This window comes from Natator depressus, chromosome 3, assembly GCF_965152275.1.
Source record: "Natator depressus isolate rNatDep1 chromosome 3, rNatDep2.hap1, whole genome shotgun sequence".
Lineage (NCBI taxonomy): Eukaryota > Metazoa > Chordata > Testudines > Cheloniidae > Natator > Natator depressus.
The window spans coordinates 2,850,032-2,870,762 of NC_134236.1; the positions used below are offsets into that span (position 1 = coordinate 2,850,032).

Sequence of the window (20,731 nt, forward strand, 5' to 3'; positions counted from 1 at the left end):
AAGTAACCTGGCTGGCACCTGACCAAAATGACCAATAAGGGGACAAGACACTTTCAAATCTGGGTGGCGGGGAAAAGGCTTTGTCTGTCTGTCTGTGTGATGCCTCTGCCGGGGACAGATCAAGAAAGCAAGCAATCCAACTCCTACAGAGTTAGTAAGTAGTCTAGCTAGAAAATACGTTAGATTTTCTTTTGTTTTTGGGCTTGTGAAATTCGCTGTGCTGGAGGGAATGTGTATCCCTGTTTTTGTGTCTTTTTGTAACTTAAGGTTTTGCCTAGAGGGATTCTCTATGTTTTGAATCTGACTGCCTGAGGGTTATCTTCCATTCTAATCTTACAGAGTGTTTCGTTTATCTTTTTTTGTTCTTCTAATAAAGTTCTGTTTTTTAAGAATCTGATTGGGTTTTTAGGGTCCTCCCCAGGAAAGGGGGTGTAAGGCTTGGGGGGATATTTTGGGGGAATAGGAACTCCAAGTGGTCCTTTCCCTGATTCTTTGTTAAATCACTTGGTGGTGGCAGCATACCCTCCAAGGCAAACAGTTTGTGCCTTGGGGAAGTTTTACCCTAAGCTGGTACAAATAAGTTTAAGGGGTCTTTCATGCGGGTCCCCACATCTGTACCCTAGAGTTCAGGGTGGGGAAGGAACCCTGGCAGCTTGTATCCCGCATTTCCCATTAAGGTGAGGAGATACTTACTTGAGTTTAAGTTCTCGTGTCTGTTCATTTTGCGCTTCTTCCAGGTCCTGCCGCACTCTGATGTACTCATCATGCTGGTCCTGAATCTCTGCCTTCACAGCCTGCAGCTTGGCGTACAGCTGGGACACCACGAAAGAGCTTCTGTTAGTACCTGTTCATGCAGCAGCTTCCAGGATGTGGCCTGAGGTCTCATCCCATGTGAAAAGCAAGTCATTTACTCACAGTATCCCCAAAAGACCTGAAAAATGGGTCTCCTTAGGGTCTTTGGGTCTTCACACTGGGGAAGCCCAAAGTTCATCCAACATTAAGCAACATGGAACATTTGCAGGAGCCTGAACGCTGCGCATGCGCCGGATGTGGTTAAATGAAGTGGGCTGCACCTTTATTACAAAGGTGAGTCTTGCAGGGGCTTTGGAACAGATCCTCATCTGGTGATGCTGATTGACAGCAGCTATGATTCCAGCACTCTATGTTCCACCTTGATCTGAGCGGCCTGTGCAGACTATAGGTCCCACTGTGCAATACCTTCCCCATGGTCGGAGCTGCCTGGCTCACCTGTGTAGCAGCATGCACTGAAAACGTCATGCCACGATGTCACAAAGGTGTCATGGACCTACGGCAGCCCAGAGACAATCAGGGACACTTCTAGGGTTGTCACTCGTCTGGGTTTTACCTGGACAGTCCGGTTTTTGGCTTCTGTGTCTGGGTTCCATTTAGTGTTGCCAGGTGCCCGGTTTTCAACCAGAAAGTCTGGTCGAAAAGGCAACCTGGCACCTGAACCCAAAGTCCAGTTACTGCAGGGCGAGGGGCAGTGCTGGATCATTAACCCACACCAGCTCCTGCCCAGCCAGGGTCGCCTCCTACCTGCAGGCAGGCTCCTTGAGATGACTCAGTGAGCGAAGGGGGCTGTGGGAAGAGGAGCAAGTGATGGGGGCCAGGCCTTGGGGAAAGAGACGGAGAAGGGGCAAGGCCTTGAGGGAAGAGTCGGAGCAGGGGCAGGGCCTTGGGAGAAGAGGTGGGGCAGGGGCAGGGCCTCGGAGGTCCAGTTACCAGCAATTACAGAAGTGGCAACCCTAGGCACTACTTGTCCTGCAAGTGCTACGTTCACAGGAAGCAAGACAAACCCACAACCCTCCTCCCAGTTTCAGCACAACAGTAAAGGCACCTTGCAGTGACATTAAAAAGAAACCCAGCCTGGGACTGACTCCCCACAGCTGTGTCCCAGCACAGGCAGCCTCTCACCTTCTTCAGTTTCTTGGTTTTGATCTCCACTTCCTGCTGCAGAGACGTGAAGGTCTCCCGCAGCTCCATGGTCCCCTCATCCCGCAGCAGCATCTCCTGCTGCATCTCCCGCTCCCGACGTTTCTGTATCCAGGAAAAACACAAAACCCAATTGAACAAGAAAGAGTCAGTAACAGGAACAACCCCCCACCATCAAAATCATCCTGCTGGCTTGCAGAGCATGATGGGTAGTTATATGCAAATTTTACAAAGGAGGGGGACTACATTTGGGCATGTGATTTGGAGCCTTTCATCTCAGGGTGTCCAGCGCAATGGCTGGCCGGGCTTGTAGTGACTGAAAGTCATTAGCATCTGATGGTAAGTTGGTAGCCCCTTTCTGGCCCACCGCACAGCCAACACCGCCACAACTCACAGTCGCATTCGCGGTCTTGGCCCAGAGACTAGGGATTGTTGAGATGAGTCACCCCAAAGCCTGTGGACCTCCCCTTTCCCTACAATGGGATCTTCTCGAATCTAGCTACACCAATCTAAAGACAGAATGAAGCAGCTGTACTTGTGTATGGCATCCGCTGTCCCACACTTGCCTTGGCACTGTGGATGGGACCAAACGGTGATATCGCCTAGGTGGACGGAGTTTAAACACAGCTCCTTAATTTGGTTTGCAATGCATTCTGTCTGACCGGTGGTATTTTGCTGGGTGCCCATCACTGGTATCTGGGCACTGTCCACTGGGAACTGGACTGAGCCTGGCAACTCCTTTAATACAAGCCACCTAACGATACGACTCAGTTACTCAGGACCAGAGGTTTTGTCAAGTTCACCAAGGAACCGTGAACTATCATATAAATCAGGGGTCGGCAACCTTTCAGAAGTGGTGTGCTGACTCTTCATTTATTCACTTTAATTTAAGGTTTCACATGCCAAGAATACATTGTAACGTTTTTTAGAAGGTCTCTCTCTATAAGTCTATATACTATATAACTAAACTATGGCCGCAGGAGGGTGCCAGCAGATCGAGGGACGTGATCGTTCCCCTCTATTCGACATTGGTGAGGCCTCCTCTGGAGTACTGTGTCCAGTTTTGGGCCCCACACTACAAGAAGGATGTGGAAAAATTGGAGAGAGTCCAGCGAAGGGCAACAAAAATGATTAGGGGTCTGGAACACATGACTTCTGAGGAGAGGCTGAGGGAACTGGGATTGTTTAGTCTGCAGAAGAGAAGAATGAGGGGGGATTTGATAGCTGCTTTCAACTACCTGAGAGGGGGTTCCAAAGGGGATGGCTCTAGACTGTTCTCAGTGGTAGCAGAGGACAGGACAAGGAGTAATGGTCTCAAGTTGTAGTGGGGGAGGTTAAGGTTGGATATTAGGAAAAACTTTTTCACTAGGAGGGTGATGAAACACTGGAATACGTTACCTAGGGAGGTGGTGGAATCTCCTTTCTTAGATATTTTTAAGGTCAGGCTTGACAAAGCCCTGGCTGGGATGATTTTGTTGGGGTTGGTCCTGCGTTGAGCAGGGGGTTGCACTAGATGACCTCCTGAGGTCCCTTCCAACCCTTATATTCTATGATTCTATGTAAACAAGGTTTTCAAAATGTTTAAGAAGCTTCATTTAAAATTAAATTAAAACGCTGATCTTATGCCACCAGCCTGCTCAGCCCGTTGCCAGCCTGGGGTTCCGTTCACCTAGGCCGGCAGCAGGCTGAGCGGGGCCTGTGGCCAGGACCCCGGCTGGCAAGGCAGCGGGCTGAGGGGGGCCGGCAGCTGGGACCCCAGACTGGCAGTGGGCTGAGCGGCTCAGCCCGCTGCCGCTCAGCCCGCTGCTGGTCTGGGGTTCTGTCTGCCGGCTCCTGCCAGCCAGGGTCCCAGCTGCCGGCCCTGCTCAGCCTGCTGCCGGTCTGGAGTCCCGGCCCTGTCCACATAGAGTAGGTACCTACCTTCTCCCTGGTTCTAGCCATTCTCTTCCTCTCTCTCTCCACTGAGCTGAGGGTGGGAGTGCACTGAGCACAGGGCTGGGGGTGAAAGAGCAGGCTGGGGGTTGGGGTGCAGGGTCTGGCCAGGAGCTAGAATGAGGGAGGGGGCGCAGGTTGGGGCAGGAGGTTTGGGTGTGGAGCGCTTACCTAAGCAGCTCCCATTTGGTGCGAGGGGTGCAGGTGGGAATGTGGGGTGTGTGTCCAGGAGCTCCCGTTTGGTGCTCAGGGTGGGAGTGGGGATGTGGGGGGTGCAAGAGTCAGGGCATGTGGTGGGGGGGCTGGGTATGTGTGGGGGGTGCAGGAGTCAGGGCAGGGGGCTGGGAGTGTGTGAGGAGGGTGCAGGAGTCAGGGCAGGGGGCTGGGGGGGCTGGGTATGTGTGGGGGGTGCCGGAGTCAGGGCTGGGGTTGTGGGGGGTGGGGGTGCAGGGGTCAGGGCACGGGGCTGGGGTGTGTGGGGGGGTGCAGGAGTGAGGGCATAGGGCTGGGTGTGTGTGAGGAGGGTTCAGGGGTCAGGGCAGAGGGCTGGTGTGTGTGTGGGGGATACAGGGGTCAGGGCAGAGGGCTGGGGGTGTGGGCTGGGGTTGTGGGGGTGCTCCCAGCCCCCTGCCCCGAGCGGCTCACGGCAGGCGGCTGGAGGGGATATGCCCTGATTCCACCCCCTTCCCCAAGGTCCCCGGAGCAGAGAGCTCGCTGCTGAAGGGCCATCAGCTGATCGGCCGCAGGGAGGGAGAGGAGGAGGGACAGGAACCCAGCACGCTGGGGGAAGAGGCGGGGGGCGGGGGAAGCTTGCCTGCTCTGCAAGGAGAGAGCAGGGGGCGGGGGGCGGAGAAGAGCGGGCCGGGCAGGATTTTTAGTGGCACGTTGCTGTCTGCCCGGGTCCGGCAGACAGCAGCGTGCCATTAAAAATTGGCTCGTGCGCCGTGTTTGGCATGCGTGCCATAGGTTGCCGACCCCTGATATAAATATATGCAGTATATATAACTGACTCAGGCATCATCTATTGCCAGTATCTGACATCAAGGATGGTGCCAGCACAAGTCTTTAGGGACCACTGGATGTTGCCAGAGGATGTTGTGAAGGCCAAGTTTATAAAAGGGTTCAAAAAAGAACTAGATAAGTTCATGGAGGATAGGTCCATCAATGGCTATCAGCCAGGATGGGCAGGGCTGGCGTCCCTAGCCTCTGTTTGCCAGGAGCTGGGAATCGGTGACAGGGGATGGATCACTTGATGATTCGCTGTTCTGTTCATTCCCTCTGGGGCACCTGGCGTTGGCCACTGTTGGAAGACAGGACACTGGGCTAGATGGGCCTTCGGTCTGACCAGTACGGCTGCTCTTATGTTTACTATCCAGTGTCAGCCCTGCTCAGCCATCTTCTAAAGCAGAGTCTTTACCTGCTCAGCTATCTCCTGCCTCTTCAGCTCCAGCATCTTCTGCTGCTCATTTGTGTGGTCCATGATGTTCCTCCCTCCTATCAGTAGCTTGCTCTCCATCGCCTAGGGGCAGGAGACAAAGGGAGATGGGGAGGAATCAGAACCTTTCTCTCACATGCACACACAGGAAAGGAGCCAGAGGCTAACAAGGGGGGACGGCCACCTGACCTTGCAGCTCCTGCCCTGCTGCGGCAAGTGGAACATATCACCTTGGAGCGGGGAGCAGAGCGGGGACTGATCAGCTTTGTGGGTGGTAGAAAGACAGGAGGGATCGCAGCTACTTGGAGGACAGAATGAATATCCCGCTCCGGCTTGCTGATGGGGAACAACGGGCTGAAACTGGTCAGAACGCTGAGCATTCGTACAGCACTTGCCATTTGCAAATCACATGCAAACATTACCTCATTAACCTCCCCCCACCCCTCTTGAGATAGCTCTTTACTACCCAGATGTACAGATAGGGAAACCGAGGCACAGAGGTGATGGCCAAACAGTGGGGTTTTCAAACGTGACCGAGAGATGTAGGAGCACAAGTCCCACTGAAAGTCATTTTGAAAATACCACTCACCATGTTCAAAACTGGCCGTGGATTTTGAGTGCTTCCATTTTGGGGTGCCCGACTCTAGACACCTTGAGATTCAGAAGTGTGCTGCTGAGCATCCGCTCCTGCCACTGGCTTCAGCTGGGATCAGAGATGCTCGGCTCCCCCCACAAAGCAGGTCAGGCCCCCAGATCAGTGGTCCCCTTTGAAAATGTCGGGCTAAGTGACTTGGCAGTGGCAGAGTAGAGACTACAACTCAGGACTTTCTGGGCCCCCCCCCCCGCTGATTTCAGTCCCGACACATGTAAAGTCTTGTTCTGTGTTTGCCAGCGCCTAGCCCCCTGGGGGCCCTGGGCCACGAGGCACTGCTGCAATAGGAGTCAATCAGTCAGGGTCCCACGGGAAGGAAGAGTGAAATGCACTACGATAAGATCACCGCAGGGGTGGGGACAGTCGAGTGTGACGCTGTCATGGGGAAGCAAATGCCATATTGGGGTTGTCACGGAGTGTGGGGGAGTCCAGGCCCTGCACCCCTCTTCCTGGGATTCACTGAGACTCTCAGCCAGCCAGTAAAACCGAAGGTTTATTGGACAACAGGAACACAGTCCAAAACAGAGCTTGTGGGGACACCCAGGACCCCTCAGTGAAGTCCTTCTGGGGGAGCAGGGAGCTTAGACCCCAGCCTGGGGTTCCCTGTCTTCCTCCACCCAGCCCCAAACTGAAACTACACCCACCCAGCAGGTTCCCTGCTGCAGCCTCCATCCACATTCCCGGGCAGAGGTGTTACCTCCCCCTCCCACTCCTGGCTCAGGTGACAGGCTCTCAGGTCTCCCGTCCCCAGGGCACATTCCCAGGTCAACACTCCCCCCTCCCTGCTGCGTCACATCGTCACATCTCTCCCCCCTTCGAGACTGAACTGAGCGGGGTCACTGTGACCAGTGACCTGGGGAAGTTCGGGGCCCCCTCTCCGGGACAGCGCATCCGCTATCAGGTTGGCACTTCCCTTCACGTGGACCACGTCCATGTCGTAATCCTGCAGGAGCAGGCTCCACCTCAGGAGCTTGGCGTTGGCTCCTTTCATCTGGTGCAGCCAGGTCAGGGGAGAGTGGTCGGTGTAGACGGTGAAGTGTCGCCCGAAGAGATAGGGCTCTAGTTTCTTGAGGGCCCACACCATGGCCAGGCACTCCTTCTCGATGGCCGCGTAGTGTTGCTCCCGGGGTAGCAACTTCTTGCTCAGGTACACGATGGGGTGTCTCTCCCCCTTTTCATCCTCCTGCATTAACACCGCCCCCAGTCCCGTGTCGGAGGCGTCGGTGAACACCACAAAGGGCTTGTCAAAGTCTGGGTTTGCTAGAACTGGGCCACTGACCAGAGCCTCCTTCAGCGCCCGGAAAGCCTCCTGGCACTGCTCGGTCCAGACCACCTTGTCTGGCTTCCCCTTCTTGCATAGCTCAATGATGGGGGTGGCTATGGCGCTAAAGTGGGGCACAAATCTTCGGTAGTATCCTGCCATCCCAATAAAGGCTTGGACCTGCTTTTTGGTGTGGGGAGCGGGCCAGTCTCTGATCACCTCCACCTTGGCCGGTTCCGGCTTTAGGCGGCCGCTCCCCACCCGATGGCCCAGGTAAGATACTTCAGCCATCCCCACCTTGCACTTCTCCGCTTTGACAGTCAGCCCAGCCCCCTGGAGTCGGTCCAGCACTTGTCTAACCTGGGACACGTGGTCCTCCCAGGTCTGGCTAAAGACACAGATGTCGTCAATATACGCCACGGCAAAACTCTCCATCCCCCTCAGGAGCTGGTCCACCAGGCGCTGGAAGGTGGCCGGCGCTCCCTTGAGGCCGAAAGGCAGGGTCAGAAACTCATAGAGCCCCAGAGGGGTGATAAAGGCCGATTTCAGCCGGGCATCTGCATCCAGCGGCACTTGCCAGTAGCCCTTTGTAAGGTCCATGGTGGTAAGGTACCGAGCTCCTCCCAGCTTGTCTAGGAGCTCATCCGGCCTGGGCATGGGGTAGGCATCCGATACAGTGATGGCATTGAGCTTCCGATAGTCCACACAGAACCGGACTGACCCATCCTTTTTGGGGACCAGCACCACCGGCGAGGCCCAAGGGCTGGCCGATGGCTGGATCACCCCCAAAGCCAGCATGTCCCGGACCTCTCTTTCCAGGTCCTGAGCAGTTTTCCCTGTGACTCGGAAGGGGGAGCATCTTATCGGCGGGTGCGACCCTGTCTGCACCCGGTGGACAGTCAGATTAGTGCGTCCAGGCTGGTTGGAAAACAGCTGTCGGTACGGATGCAGCACCCCCCTGACCTCAGCTTGCTGGGCAGGGGTGAGCTGATCCGAGAGGGGGATTGTTTCCAGGGGGGAACCAGCTCTGGTCCCAGGGAATAGATCTACTAAAGGGTCATCTCCCTGCTCCTCCCACTGACCACACACAGCTAACACCACATTCCCCCTGGCATAATATGGCTTCATCATATTCACATGGTACACCCGGCGGTGGTGGGCCCGGTTCGACAGCTCCACCACATAGTTTACCTCATTGAGCTGCTTGACGACCTTGAACGGGCCCTCCCAGGCGGCCTGTAGTTTGTTCTTTCTCACGGGGATGAGAACCATCACCTGATCCCCGGTGGCGTAGGCACGGGCCCGCGCCGTGCGGTCATACCAGACCTTCTGCTTCCTCTGGGCTCTGGCCAGATTCTCCCTGGCCAGGCCCATGAGTTCAGCCAGTCTCTCTCGGAAGGTCAGGACATACTCCACCACTGACTCTCCATCGGGAGTGGCCTTCCCCTCCCACTCGTCTCTCATCAGGTCCAGGGGGCCCCTCACCCTCCTTCCATATAACAGTTCGAAAGGCGAAAATCCGGTAGACTCCTGGGGCACCTCCCTGTACGCGAACAGCAGGTGAGGTAAGTACTTGTCCCAATCCTGCGGGTGCTGGTTCATAAAGGTTTTCAGCATCATCTTTAGCGTCCCGTTAAACCTCTCCACCAGCCCATTGGACTGGGGGTGATATGCTGAGGCCCAGTCATGCCGGACCCCACATTTCTCCCACAAGCACCGGAGCAGGGCCGACATGAAGTTGGAGCCTTGGTCTGTCAAGACTTCCCTGGGGAACCCCACTCGGCTGAAAATGGTCAGGAGCGCATCTGCCACGGTGTCTGCTTCAATGGAAGCTAAGGGCACTGCCTCGGGGTAGCGGGTGGCGAAATCTACCACCACCAGAATGTATTTCTTCCCCGACCGGGTCGTCTTGCTGAGAGGCCCCACGATGTCCATGGCCACCTTCTGGAAAGGCTCCTCTATGATGGGCAAAGGTCTCAACGCCGCTTTCCCCTTGTCCCGGGCCTTCCCCACCCTCTGACAGGGGTCACAGGATCGGCAATACTGCCGGACGGTGGTAAAGACCCCGGGCCAGTAAAAGTTCTGTAGCAACCTCTGCCGGGTGCGCCAGATTCCCTGGTGCCCTGCGAGGGGGATGTCATGGGCCAGGGACAGGAGCTTGCGGCGGTACTTCTGGGGGACCACCAGCTGCCTCCTGATCCCACAGGACTCCCCTTCCCCTGGGGGAGCCCATTCTCGGTACAGGAACCCCTTCTCCCACAGGAACCTCTCCTGGCAGCCTCTCCTCATGGTCCGTCCCTCACTGAGGTCGGCCAGGTCCCTGAGCTTCTGCAAGGAGGGATCTTTCCTCAACTCGGCCTGGAACTCAGCGGCTGGGGAAGGGATGGGGCCCGGTTCCCCCTCCGTGGCCAGGTCTGAGGCCGCAGCCTCTCTGAGCCGTGCCCCTCGGCGCTCCCTCCCCACCCGAGTAGGGTCTCGCGCCTCCAGTGTGGTACCCTCCCCAGGGTCAGGTCGCAGTGCCCCTCGCCGGCTCTGGCTACGGGTCACAACCAGGGCGGTCTGGGGGTCGCTTGGCCAGTCCTCTAGGTCTCCCCCCATCAAAACTTCAGTGGGCAAATGGTGGTGTACCCCCACATCCTTGGGGCCCTCCTTGGTCCCCCATTTCAGGTGTACCCTTGCCACGGGCACCTTAAATGGGGTCCCGCCCACCCCCGTCAGGGTCAGGTAGGTGTTGGGCACCACCCGATCTGGGGCCACCACCTCGGGCCGGGCCAGCGTCACCTCCGCGCCCGTATCCCAGTATCCATTGACCTTCCTCCCATCCACCTCCAGGGGAACAAGGCACTCTCTCCGGAGGGACAGCCCCGCACCCACCCTGTAAACCGAGCACCCTGAGTCCAGAGCCTCCAGCCCTCTGGCGGGGCTGGCTGGGGGTACTCTTCCCTCCTGAGCAGGTGGCAAACTGGTAGCCCCCCTTTCCTGGGTCGCCTGCCCCTCGTCCAGCTGAGTCCCTACCCAGTTAACCCTGGGTAGGTTGGGTCTGCTCAGTTTGTCCCTGAGCCCGGGGCACTGGGCCCGTACGTGGCCTCTCTGGCCACAGTGATAGCAGCTCAGGTCACGTTGGTCCCCTCGAACGGGTCGGAGGGGCCCGACACCAGGCGTTCCCCTTTGGAGGGGGTTCTCCCTATTTCCCCGCTGGGAGGCCCCATGGTGACTCTCTCTCTGCATCAGGGGGGGCCTGTTCTTTTGGGACTCCTCCCGGCTACCCCCTGACCGACTGTTCACAAACTCGTCGGCCAGCTGCCCTGCATGCTGGGGGTTCGCGAGCTTTTTGTCCACCAGCCACAGCCTCAGGTCGGAAGGGCACTGTTCATACAGGTGCTCCAGTACAAACAGGTCAAGCAGGTCCTCTTTAGTTTGGGCCCCCGCTGTCCACTTGCGGGCATATCCCTGCATCCTGTTGACCAGTTGTAGGTAGGTGACCTCAGGCGTTTTACGCTGACTCCGGAACCTTCTCCGGTACATCTCGGGGGTCAGCCCAAACTCACGGAGCAGGGCCTGTTTGAACAGTTCATAGTCCCCTGCCTCTGCCCCTGTCATCCGGCTGTAGACCTCCACGGCTTTGGGGTCCAGTAAGGGGGTGAGGAACTGGAGCCTGTCTGCAGGGTCAACCCTGTGCAGCTCGCAGGCATTCTCAAAGGCCGTCAGGAAGCTATCTATGTCCTCCCCCTCCTTCCGCTGGGCCAGGAAGCACTTATCAAAGCTCCTTGCAGTCTTGGGTCCCCCCTCACTCACCGCAGCCGGGGCCCCACTGCTCCTCAGCCTGGCCAGCTCCAGTTCATGCTGTCTTTGTTTCTCCTTCTCCTGCTGCTCATGTTGACGTTCCCTCTCCTTCTCCTGACGCTCCCTCTCCTTCTCCTGACGTTCCCTCTCCTTCTCCTGACGCTCCCTCTCCTTCTCCTGACGTTCCCTCTCCTTCTCCTCCTGCTCATGTTGACGTTGTTTCTCCTTCTCCTCCTGCTCATGTTGACGTTGTTTCTCCTCATGTTGACGTTGTTTTTCATGATCCTCCAGCTCCCTCATTTTCCTCTCCCTCTCCCATTCCAGCCGCATCCGCTCCAGGGATGGGGAGCTCCGCTGGGAGGATCCCCTGCTGGCTGCTGGGGTCAGGGGGCCCTCGGTATTCGCTGGGCTTCCCACAACCCCTCCCCCAGGCATAGGTAGGAAGGGTCTCAGGGTGTCCTGGGCAGCAGTCTGACCCCTCCCAGCCTGGTCAGGCCCCAGGGCCCACGCTGCGTCCGCCGGGCGGCTTCCCTCAGGGACAGGGATCGGGTCATCCAAGCGATCCCTCTCCTCCAGCTGGGCAATCAGCTGTTCCTTGGTGGACCTCCCGACGCGCAGCCCCCTCTGCCTGCACAGCTCCACCAGGTCGCTCTTAAGGCGTTTAGCGTACATCTCCCGGCTGGCCACTCGCAGGCCGGGCAGCTGTCCACGGTTTCCAGGAAAAGCCCCTAGTGTGCCAGTCCTTCTTGAGGTCACCACCTCTTTGCCAGGGTCGAGCTGCAGACTCCTCCGCCCCTGGGACCGCTCGCTGCAATCCCCCGGGGGACCCTGTTACTGCAAAAGTCCTTCTCTCTGGTGACACACTCCCAGGGGTTAACCGCCCCCTGAAACCGTCTCTCTCTGAATCTTCAGCACGCCTGGTCCCCGTCAATCCCCCTTCGTTTTACTGTTCCCCAGTCACTTACTGCAGGAAGCGCCGTTCACGGGGTGCAGTAGATCCCACCGCTGCCACCAGTTGTCACGGAGTGTGGGGGAGTCCAGGCCCTGCACCCCTCTTCCTGGGATTCACTGAGACTCTCAGCCAGCCAGTAAAACCGAAGGTTTATTGGACAACAGGAACACAGTCCAAAACAGAGCTTGTGGGGACACCCAGGACCCCTCAGTGAAGTCCTTCTGGGGGAGCAGGGAGCTTAGACCCCAGCCTGGGGTTCCCTGTCTTCCTCCACCCAGCCCCAAACTGAAACTAAACCCACCCAGCAGGTTCCCTGCTGCAGCCTCCATCCACATTCCCGGGCAGAGGTGTTACCTCCCCCTCCCCCTCCTGGCTCAGATGACAGGCTCTCAGGTCTCCCGTCCCCAGGGCACATTCCCAGGTCAACACTCCCCCCTCCCTGCTGCGTCACATCGTCACAGGGGTGCAGTCAGAGACCAGGGAACCCTGTTCAGGGACATCTGCCCCAGAAACGACAGCGTTTCAGCATGCACCGGGCGCCAGGATCTGGATCACCAGGCCATGAAAAGCTGTTCTGAGCAGGGCTAGCTGACATGGAGGCAAAGACCCCTGAGCCTGGCTCCTTGAGTGCTTGCTCCTTTGCTATCATGCTGGCGACGAGGACAAGAACTTGCACCTGGTGCCATGCAATGGGGAGTAAGCAGAGGGACTCAAAGGGCGGCTGATGCTGCTGGAGTAATGGAAGAAGAAGATGGTCTGAGCAGCCGTGTTTTGAATGGAGTGGCGCGGTTTGGACTTCAGGGAGAGGGAAGTTACAGTTACCAAGATGGGAGATAACGAGGGCCTGGCTGCGAGACCAGAGAGAAAAGCCTGGCTCTTCGGGGTGCAACGGAGGAGGAGGGTCAGGATCGGGACACAGCCTGGCCGTGTGCAGAGCAAGAGAGAGGGAAGAATCAGCACAATCAGCCTAAAGACGAAACGGACATTGGCCTTTTCAGATTCAGGGTGTCCCAGGTGACCTTGGTAAGGAAATGTCTCGTCCTTGTTTTTTAAAGTATGTTTTTCATTAATCTACCTTAGCCCCATTAAAGCATTTCAGTGCCTCATTCAGCCTGCTTCTGATCAACCCACTTAGCCACTGTCAGCTGCTGATAAGGCCCTAGAAGTTACTGTCCGAGTCACTTGAATACGGAGTTAGCAACTCAGCAAGTGTTCAGGCCCTGTCTGTGCAGGAGACAGTAACCAGATCTCAGCCCTGGAGACGCATTTGGAGCCTGACTTCTTGTGACTCACAAAAATCACTGGAAAAGGCTTAAAAGGTCTACAATTAAATGACAACAATGAATAACTGTGTTCACAGCTGCATTTTCTAAGGCATCATGCAGAAGAGATGCCAGGTGACGATTCTGCTAGCCAGGTGGAGGCGGGGTGACAAGTTGGAGACCTGTAACCAGCAGGAAAATGCTAAGAGGGTCAGTGCAAAGGGACATGAGAATGGCAGGGATCGGCACAAGGACGGCACAAGCCGTAATGGGCTGCAGCGGAGGAACCGAAGGATAAACACCGGGGAAAGCTTGCTGAGGAGAGTGGAGGTGATGTGGGAGCTGCTAGGGAGGGGCCACTGACTGGACTGTAGTGAAGGAAATGACTGAGAGCGACCGACAGCTCTGCAAGCACCCGAAGGGCAGGGCACCATCCACTGGCAATGCCAGAGTCCTGCTTTGCTGCTCACTAGGGGCTTCCCTGAGAGAGCCTCAAAGCGCTTTCCACACATTCAATAAGGAATTTGGGACTCAAACGATAACTTCTGCATGGAGGCCTTTGACCCAGTCTCTGCTTCCCGTGGGGTTCAGAGAGGCACAGACAGTCACATGCCAATCTCACACGGCAAGGTGGCAGCAGCGCTGGGAATAGATTTAGAACGTCTCCCCCGATGAGGCACCCAGCCCAGCCCAGACTGGGCAGAGCACCATGCAATCACATGCCCACCTTGTGCCTAAGCCACGCAGCACCCATAAACTTCAACACCACCACCACGCTGGGACAGCAGAGGTCCACGACCACACTGTACGGCTGTGTTCCAGGCATCTAAGAGCTCCACAGGGCTATGACTGACCTGGTGCTGCCAGGGTTAATCCTGTGACCACTGTCAGTCTATGACTGGCCAGTGTCCTCTCCTGACCTCAAGTCCGATCTTCAGAGACTCTGTCTCTGAGCGGGGAAGCATGACCAACAAAGAGCAGCCGATGGTGGCCAACGATGATCAAACCTCTTGAGGCCAGTTCTCAATGACACGTCCCTATTACTGATAAAGTCAAACCATCTTCTACCCAGTAGGTGCCGCTGGCAACGCGTATGAAAGGCCTCCAGCCTCCTGCATGAACAGCATGTCTGCTGAAATATCCACACCACAGAAAACAACCCTATACGTGACGCTAACTGGTCACCTTGTTTCCTAGCTCTGGGTGGCCACTCCAAAATGTGCCACCCATAGAGAATCACCGGCGGACTTTAAGGAGGCAGAATGTAATCAAACAAACATGCTGGAATTTGGCAAGGTCCTGGGGGTAACACAACACTCTGGAGAAAGATGCCATGGGACCCATAAAGGCCATGAGTGATCGGAACGTTGATTTTATGCCTCATTTAGAAGATGTCACCTACAGCAAAGCAGCACCTGATGCTACCATCCTTGTGAACCGGCTCTGTCCGGATGGAAAAGCATCACCTACAGAATTATCAAGAACACCCTTCCTAGGAGTCCCATCCAAGTGGTAAGGGGACGTAACACCGATTAGCACATGAGGTCTGCCAAGATCACACCCCAGTCTGTGTAGCTGCAGAACAAACCAGAATCCAATGGAAACTGAACACAGTAAAACCCCCTAGAAGACCACTTCAGATATCTCATCCCATTGTAACACTGGCCCATTCTATTCATGGCCCCATCCTCATGTCAGCATGGAAAGAAAGTTTGAAATTATCTTAAAAATAGCTTTGGCTAAAAGTATGGCCCATCTGCACTGCTGTCAAATCTAAGAGAACTTCACTTTTCAGATGCTTTCCCAAAACACAGAGTTTTGGGAAGTTACCAGGATGGAAAACACTAGAGGTCCAGATCTCCGCTGTCTTGTATCTTGTGTAATTATTTACACTGGGGCAAAATAGGCTCTGATCTGGCAGCATTTCCTACCCCTGTGGCAGGCGCAGGACAACAGAGAATGAGGCCCATGGAGCCTGGTTTTGATCCGTTTTATACTAACGTGCCTTCATTCAGTTCAGTGGAGTTACTCCTGATTCACTGGTGCAGTTGAAAGCAGGATCAGAATCCAAAGTCCTGCTTTTCTGCCATTTATCTGCCAGAATATTTGGCAACTGGTAGATTTAGCCACACGTGCAAAGCCAAGCTGGGTCTTATTTCAGGTGTCCTTTTAGAGAGTGCCCAGTCCCTGCCCTCGTACGCCTCTCCCCCAAGAGCACAGTGGAGCTGAAGGCTGGAAGGAGGATGGAGGCCGCTGGGGCAGGAATCCAGAGCAGACATTATTTTGAGGGGATGGGGAAGGGCTTCAGTCTACATCACCATTAATTGCAATGGCTGATTTGATTCAGCAGGTTTTCAGCAAGGGGCAGTGTGATGGAGCGTCTGCCCCACACTGGCCTGTAACGTGTTAATAGAGCCTTAAGGAGGCTGTGCAGGAGGCAGCCAATTAGCGAGAGGTGTGAGGAGCAGCCAATCAGGGCTGGGCAGGCCCATATAAGAGCTGCAGGGCAGAGCAGCTTCAGTTGCTCCCTGGAGCCTGAGGAGGGAGGCCTGGCTGCCTTGCAGGCTGAAGACAGACAGCAGCCTGGACAGAGCAGTGCTGCAGGCAGGGACTGGGGAAGCTAAAGATAGCTCGTGGCAGGCTGCCAGGATCTTCAGACTGAAGCCTTAACACAAGGGCGAAGAGGGTGCTGGGGCTGCAGCGAAGTGGCCCAAGGAAAGGAACTGAGGCGTTGGAGGGGACGCAGCAAGTGGCACACATCTACAGAGTAGTGGGTGGGCCCTTTCCCGCTGACAAAAACCTAGACGTGGGTCTGAGCCCCGCTACGGTCGCTGCCAGACGTGTCCTGTTACCAGGCATTTCTGGCCAATAAAAGCCCGAGGCTGTGGCTGCTCACCTAGCCTCAGAGCATATTTAGCCGAGGAGATTGGAAAACAGCACCGCTCAGCCTGGCTCCTACTGGCCAGTGGCTGGCCACCACCTGGAGCTGGGGGGCCCCAGCCTTCTACAGTTCAACTGCAGCGGCCAGCAACCTTCATACCAAGGTGTGGCCCATGGGAACTATGGTGTCCAGGCCACCTGGATCAAGCTAGAATAGGGGCAGGGATGAGCTGTTTTCGATGGTACACCATGCCAGCACTTTGGTGCCCATCAACTTATGCAGAATTTAAATGTCCACTTAAAAAATATTAAGTTTCTAGCCCTTGTTGTTGTGAAGGAAACCTTCCAAATGCAGCTTAATGCTGTGATATTGTAGTGCCTTACTGAATCTGTTGGCAGCTCTGAGAAGGAATCACCCCATTCATATTAGTGGGTGTTAACTCTGAAACCTAATGAGGACAACATAGTATTACTTGTTTCACTGCTGATCCTTTTAGCAAAAACAGTCAGCTGTTCTAGGACTGTGAGCAGAGCTTGAGTGGAGAAACCCTTCCTCCTGCCCCATTGCATGCTGGGAGCTATACTCTCATTTTGTGGTATTAAAAATAAAGAGGGCTGCAATGGGCTTTTTGTGGCCATCCGGAGCAGTCCCTGGGCCCCGGCGGGTTTACTTTTTTGTCTCTTCTGTCCTTCCACTCTTCTCACTAGGCTCACGGACAGATATTTCCGTCACAGTTCTTTTTAAGCTGCCCTCTCCTGCGCAAAGCCTGCATGCCGCCGCTGAGCCGTGTCCAGGGTGGGGAGGGCACGAGCGAGCAGATCCTCCCGTCTCAGCCACTTGCATCGTCAAATGAAGTGCCTCCGTTGTGTTAGCAGCCTGCGCTGCCCAGCAGCAGCAGGAGAGCAGGGCTGGTGGGAGCTGCAATGCTGATTGGCCCTGGGGTGAGGGCACAGAAAGCTGCTCCGGGAGTCCAAGCGCTATCGCGGACTCTGCACTCTGGGTTCTGGAGGGTCACACGTTTCACAGTCATCTGGGAATTCCAGGCTGCTTGGAGGATCAGGGACCGGGCAGGGCCTGATGGAGCTAGATGGGGCCTATCGCCTTTGTGTTCATGCTGGGGTGCTACAGACCATCCTCCTCAATATTCCAGTCCAGCCCCCTCGGTGCCGAACCCATCTCGGTAACTGTCCCATGGCTACAATTAACCTTCTCCAGGGCCCCGGGTGGCTGAAACACCCTCGTGAGTTACATCAAGGACGCAAAGCAGTGGGGAAAAAACCAGGCCAGAGCAGCGCAGGCAGCCAGAGGACTCTTGGGGGGTGGGGAGGGGGTGTCACAGCCTTGCAACTTGCCTCCATAACAGGATTGCAAGTGAAATGCAAACAGCCCCAAACCAGCCCAGCTGCAGATCTGGCAGAGCTGCGATGCTGATTGGAGCAGCCAGGAAGACCCTTCACCTAGCCAGCTCCCTCCCATTTGGCACCGCAAGTGAAAACTGGGACAGGACAGAGCTTCCATCAGCACAGGCTCTGGGGGAGCAAAGGGGACAGACGACATTTCGCTGCAGGCGTGAGGAAGTGGTACACCAACAACTGTATCCTCTGCCACACAGCTGGCGGCATTCGGACTGCCCCGGCTGGTTGCCCCCTGCTTGGCTGCTTCTGTGGGAGGCCATCCTACATGCACAGAGCTGCAGGGATGGACTGTTACCTGCTCCCCCTTATTTTAACAGCTCTGCCTTCATCTCACAGCTGGTATCTAATTCGTTTGTACGCCTGTGATCTCCAGCATTCTGCACACAAACCTCTGGGCACACTTTCCGGCCCCAGCTCTGAGCTAGCGTAGCACACATCTCACATCCTAGGCCTCCTTGCAGCTTGGCCGACGCTCCTCAGTGCCAGCCAGCAGCACCCTCCGCCGCTCCAGTCCCAGCTCTGCCTCAATACCAACTCGCAGCCCTTGCGCTCTGCCAGCCCTGGGTTCCTCCCTCTGCCCCTGCAGCTCGGGTACTGCTCCTCTCTCCTGCCCTGCCGCACCCTCTGAGACGCCTGCCTTCACTCTGCTGTGAGCACAGCCCAGGAGTTTGAACTCAGGTCTCCAGGGGCACGGGGGATAATGAGGAAGCCCGCTCCAGCCTGGCTGGGGGACCTTTCCCAGCAAGCTGCTGCTATGAGCACCCCACTGCTGGCCTCACGCACCCCTGGGACTCAGCGGAGCCATTGTGTCGTTACTGGCGAGGCTCTCAGCTGTGCGATCTCCTCACCAGCACGCTCTCTTCATGCATCTTTTATAGCAGCCCAGCAGAGCCCCGTCCTTCCGCTGGCAGCTCCCTGGCAGCAGATGCTAGTTCCTGGCCTCGGGGGAGCAGTTACCCTCAGCAGCACGAGGGAGCCAAGCTGCCTCCCACACGCCGGCTTGGCAAAGCAGAAGTTTCCCATTAGGCTCTGGAGAAGAAAGCGGAGGATGGGAGCCAGGATAGCTCCTTGCAAGCGACTGACAGCAGGGCTGGGATCGCCACAGCTCCAGTCCAACCCAGGGCAGCTGCTGCCACCACCCCTACAAAAATACTAGGTGTGGCAACTGGCTCCTCCAATGTGTTCACAAGGCTGGGGCAGCGGCTCCATTTCCAGAAATTCTCTGGCCTGGGCTAAGCAGGAGGTCTGGGCGGTTGCTTGTAATGGTCCCGTCCAGTCTCCCAAACTTTGCAACCGGCTGGGGTCAGATGCTGGGAAAGGGAGAAAAGGGAGTCAAGGGAAACGCAGGCTGGAGCTTCCTGCTGCTGAGATCTATGGGTAGGTTTACACTGAGGCGCGAAGCCTGCTCCCAGCCCGAGGAGACAGACTCGTGCTACTGAGCTACGAGCGGCAGCGTGGACAGTGCGGCAGTGGCTCATAGTCACCCGAGCTCAGACGCCGAGGGCTGGATCAGGTGGCAACATCTGCAGGCTCTTTACAGAGCCCTAGCTCCGAGTCTCTCCCCGGGCTGGGCAGCTCCAGCGGACACATACCCCTCGTGAGCCAGTCGGCGTCGGGGCACGGGAACGACTCTGTGGCTGCACCGGTGTTACAGCTCTCGGCCCGACCCCACACAGCGGCCAAGCGGACTTTATAGACGTCAGCAAGGCAGAAACTCAGAGCCTCCCGCTCCAAGACTACCGGCCCCTCCCCGCAGTGCTCACGGCAATTCCCCATGGACTGTAGCAGCAGGGGGAGGCAGGCCCCATAAGCCAGCTGCAACGAGCTTGGGGTCTGCCGCAGATTACGATATTGCGTAACTGGCCGTGCGGGTGTGGCTGCTGTCGGAGCTGGGATACTGGATTAGAGGGACCCGGGGGCTGATCCAGCAGTTTCTCCACCTTGCCTGGCCTCCCTCTGCTACCACCATCCACTGCTGCCTCCAACCTTCTCTCTGTCACCTGCTGCCCTGCGCTGCAGGGACTACGCACTGCCCTCTATTGCCCTGGCACCCGTTGGGTCACTGGAAAGGGGGGGCGGTGCAATGGCCAGTAATGAGCCAAGAGGCTCATTGCAGTAGCAATGCTGCACCATTGCAGCTCTGTGCTGGCTTTAGGCTGAGCTGCCTGGCTGGGGTCCCAACCGTCTGTGGCCATTCACGCTCCCCAACGGGCTTCACACAATAAGTGTTTTAGTCCTGATGACCTGGCCTTGTTCCAAGCGGGTGAGTCCATTCTGCCTCCCTAAGCTTCCCCTTCAGTTTTAATTTCGGATCTCAATTTCCGTTCTGGCACTGTTGTGTGGCTGTTAAGTGGCTGCCACGGTCCACCCCAGAAGTGGCTGCATTTTAGGGACAGACAGCATGATGTAAAGCATCCCCTCTGCATCACATCAGATATCAGAGCAGGGAACTAAACTCCAGGAAGATGAGAGATCCAGCTACCAAATCTTTCTGTACCCCACTCTCTGGGACCTTTCCCTAACTCTGCCTCTGCCTCAGAGTGGGTGGGGTCTCCAGCAGGAGGTGCGGCGCACAGCTCAGAACATCCCCCGGACCCCACTCATATTCTTCCCTGAGGCTTCTGTAGCGAATTCAGTGCTGTAGAACAGGATGGGACAGCACGGGCTGGGGCCAGGCAAGCTTCCCGCGCCCACGGCCTGGCCAGAGGGACCTCTCACACGGTGAGACTCTCCACAGCCCCCTCAGGCCACGTTGCTGACAGCCACCCAGGGCCCCTGATGACGTGGGGATTTGGTGATGTGGATACTGGTCCCCTGGGAACTGGACATGCCCCCCCCTCCATTCAGCTTGGTTCACCCAGGGCACCACATGGCTCAGACTAAAATTAGCTTCCAGTCACAGGGCTGGAGGAGAACGGGTGGAGATGAAAGGCTCCAAGTCCCAGCTCCAGTCCCATAAGCCAGCCAGTTCCACCCCCAGAACCCAGTATCCCTTCCCCACTCCCCCTGAGCCAGCCACCCCTTTGATGTGAGGCTGGACTGGACAAGGGACCCTGACTCTCTTTGTTTCACCCCCCGAGAGCTAGGTAGTCCCCCCGCCCAGGACCTAGAGGGGAAAGGCCTCGTATCCCACTTCCCTCTCCCCTAAGCCTGTCAGTCCCCCCAGACAGGGGGCTGGATCGGAACCAGTGGCCCTTCGAGGTGA

The 20,731-nt window shown here is 56.6% G+C and overlaps 1 protein-coding gene across 2 annotated transcripts in view; it reads right to left on the reverse strand.

The window, feature by feature from the left end:
• KIF3C (kinesin family member 3C) overlaps positions 1-20,731 on the reverse strand; it is a 72,533-nt gene that overhangs the window by 13,873 nt on the left and 37,929 nt on the right. For both annotated transcript variants that reach the window (XM_074947316.1, XM_074947314.1), the window contains exons 2-4: positions 5,303-5,404; positions 1,936-2,058; positions 694-812 (exon numbers count right to left, since the gene is read on the reverse strand). In XM_074947316.1, the coding sequence (XP_074803417.1) occupies positions 694-812; positions 1,936-2,058; positions 5,303-5,404 (344 nt within the window). The remainder of the gene's footprint in view (positions 1-693; positions 813-1,935; positions 2,059-5,302; positions 5,405-20,731) is intronic.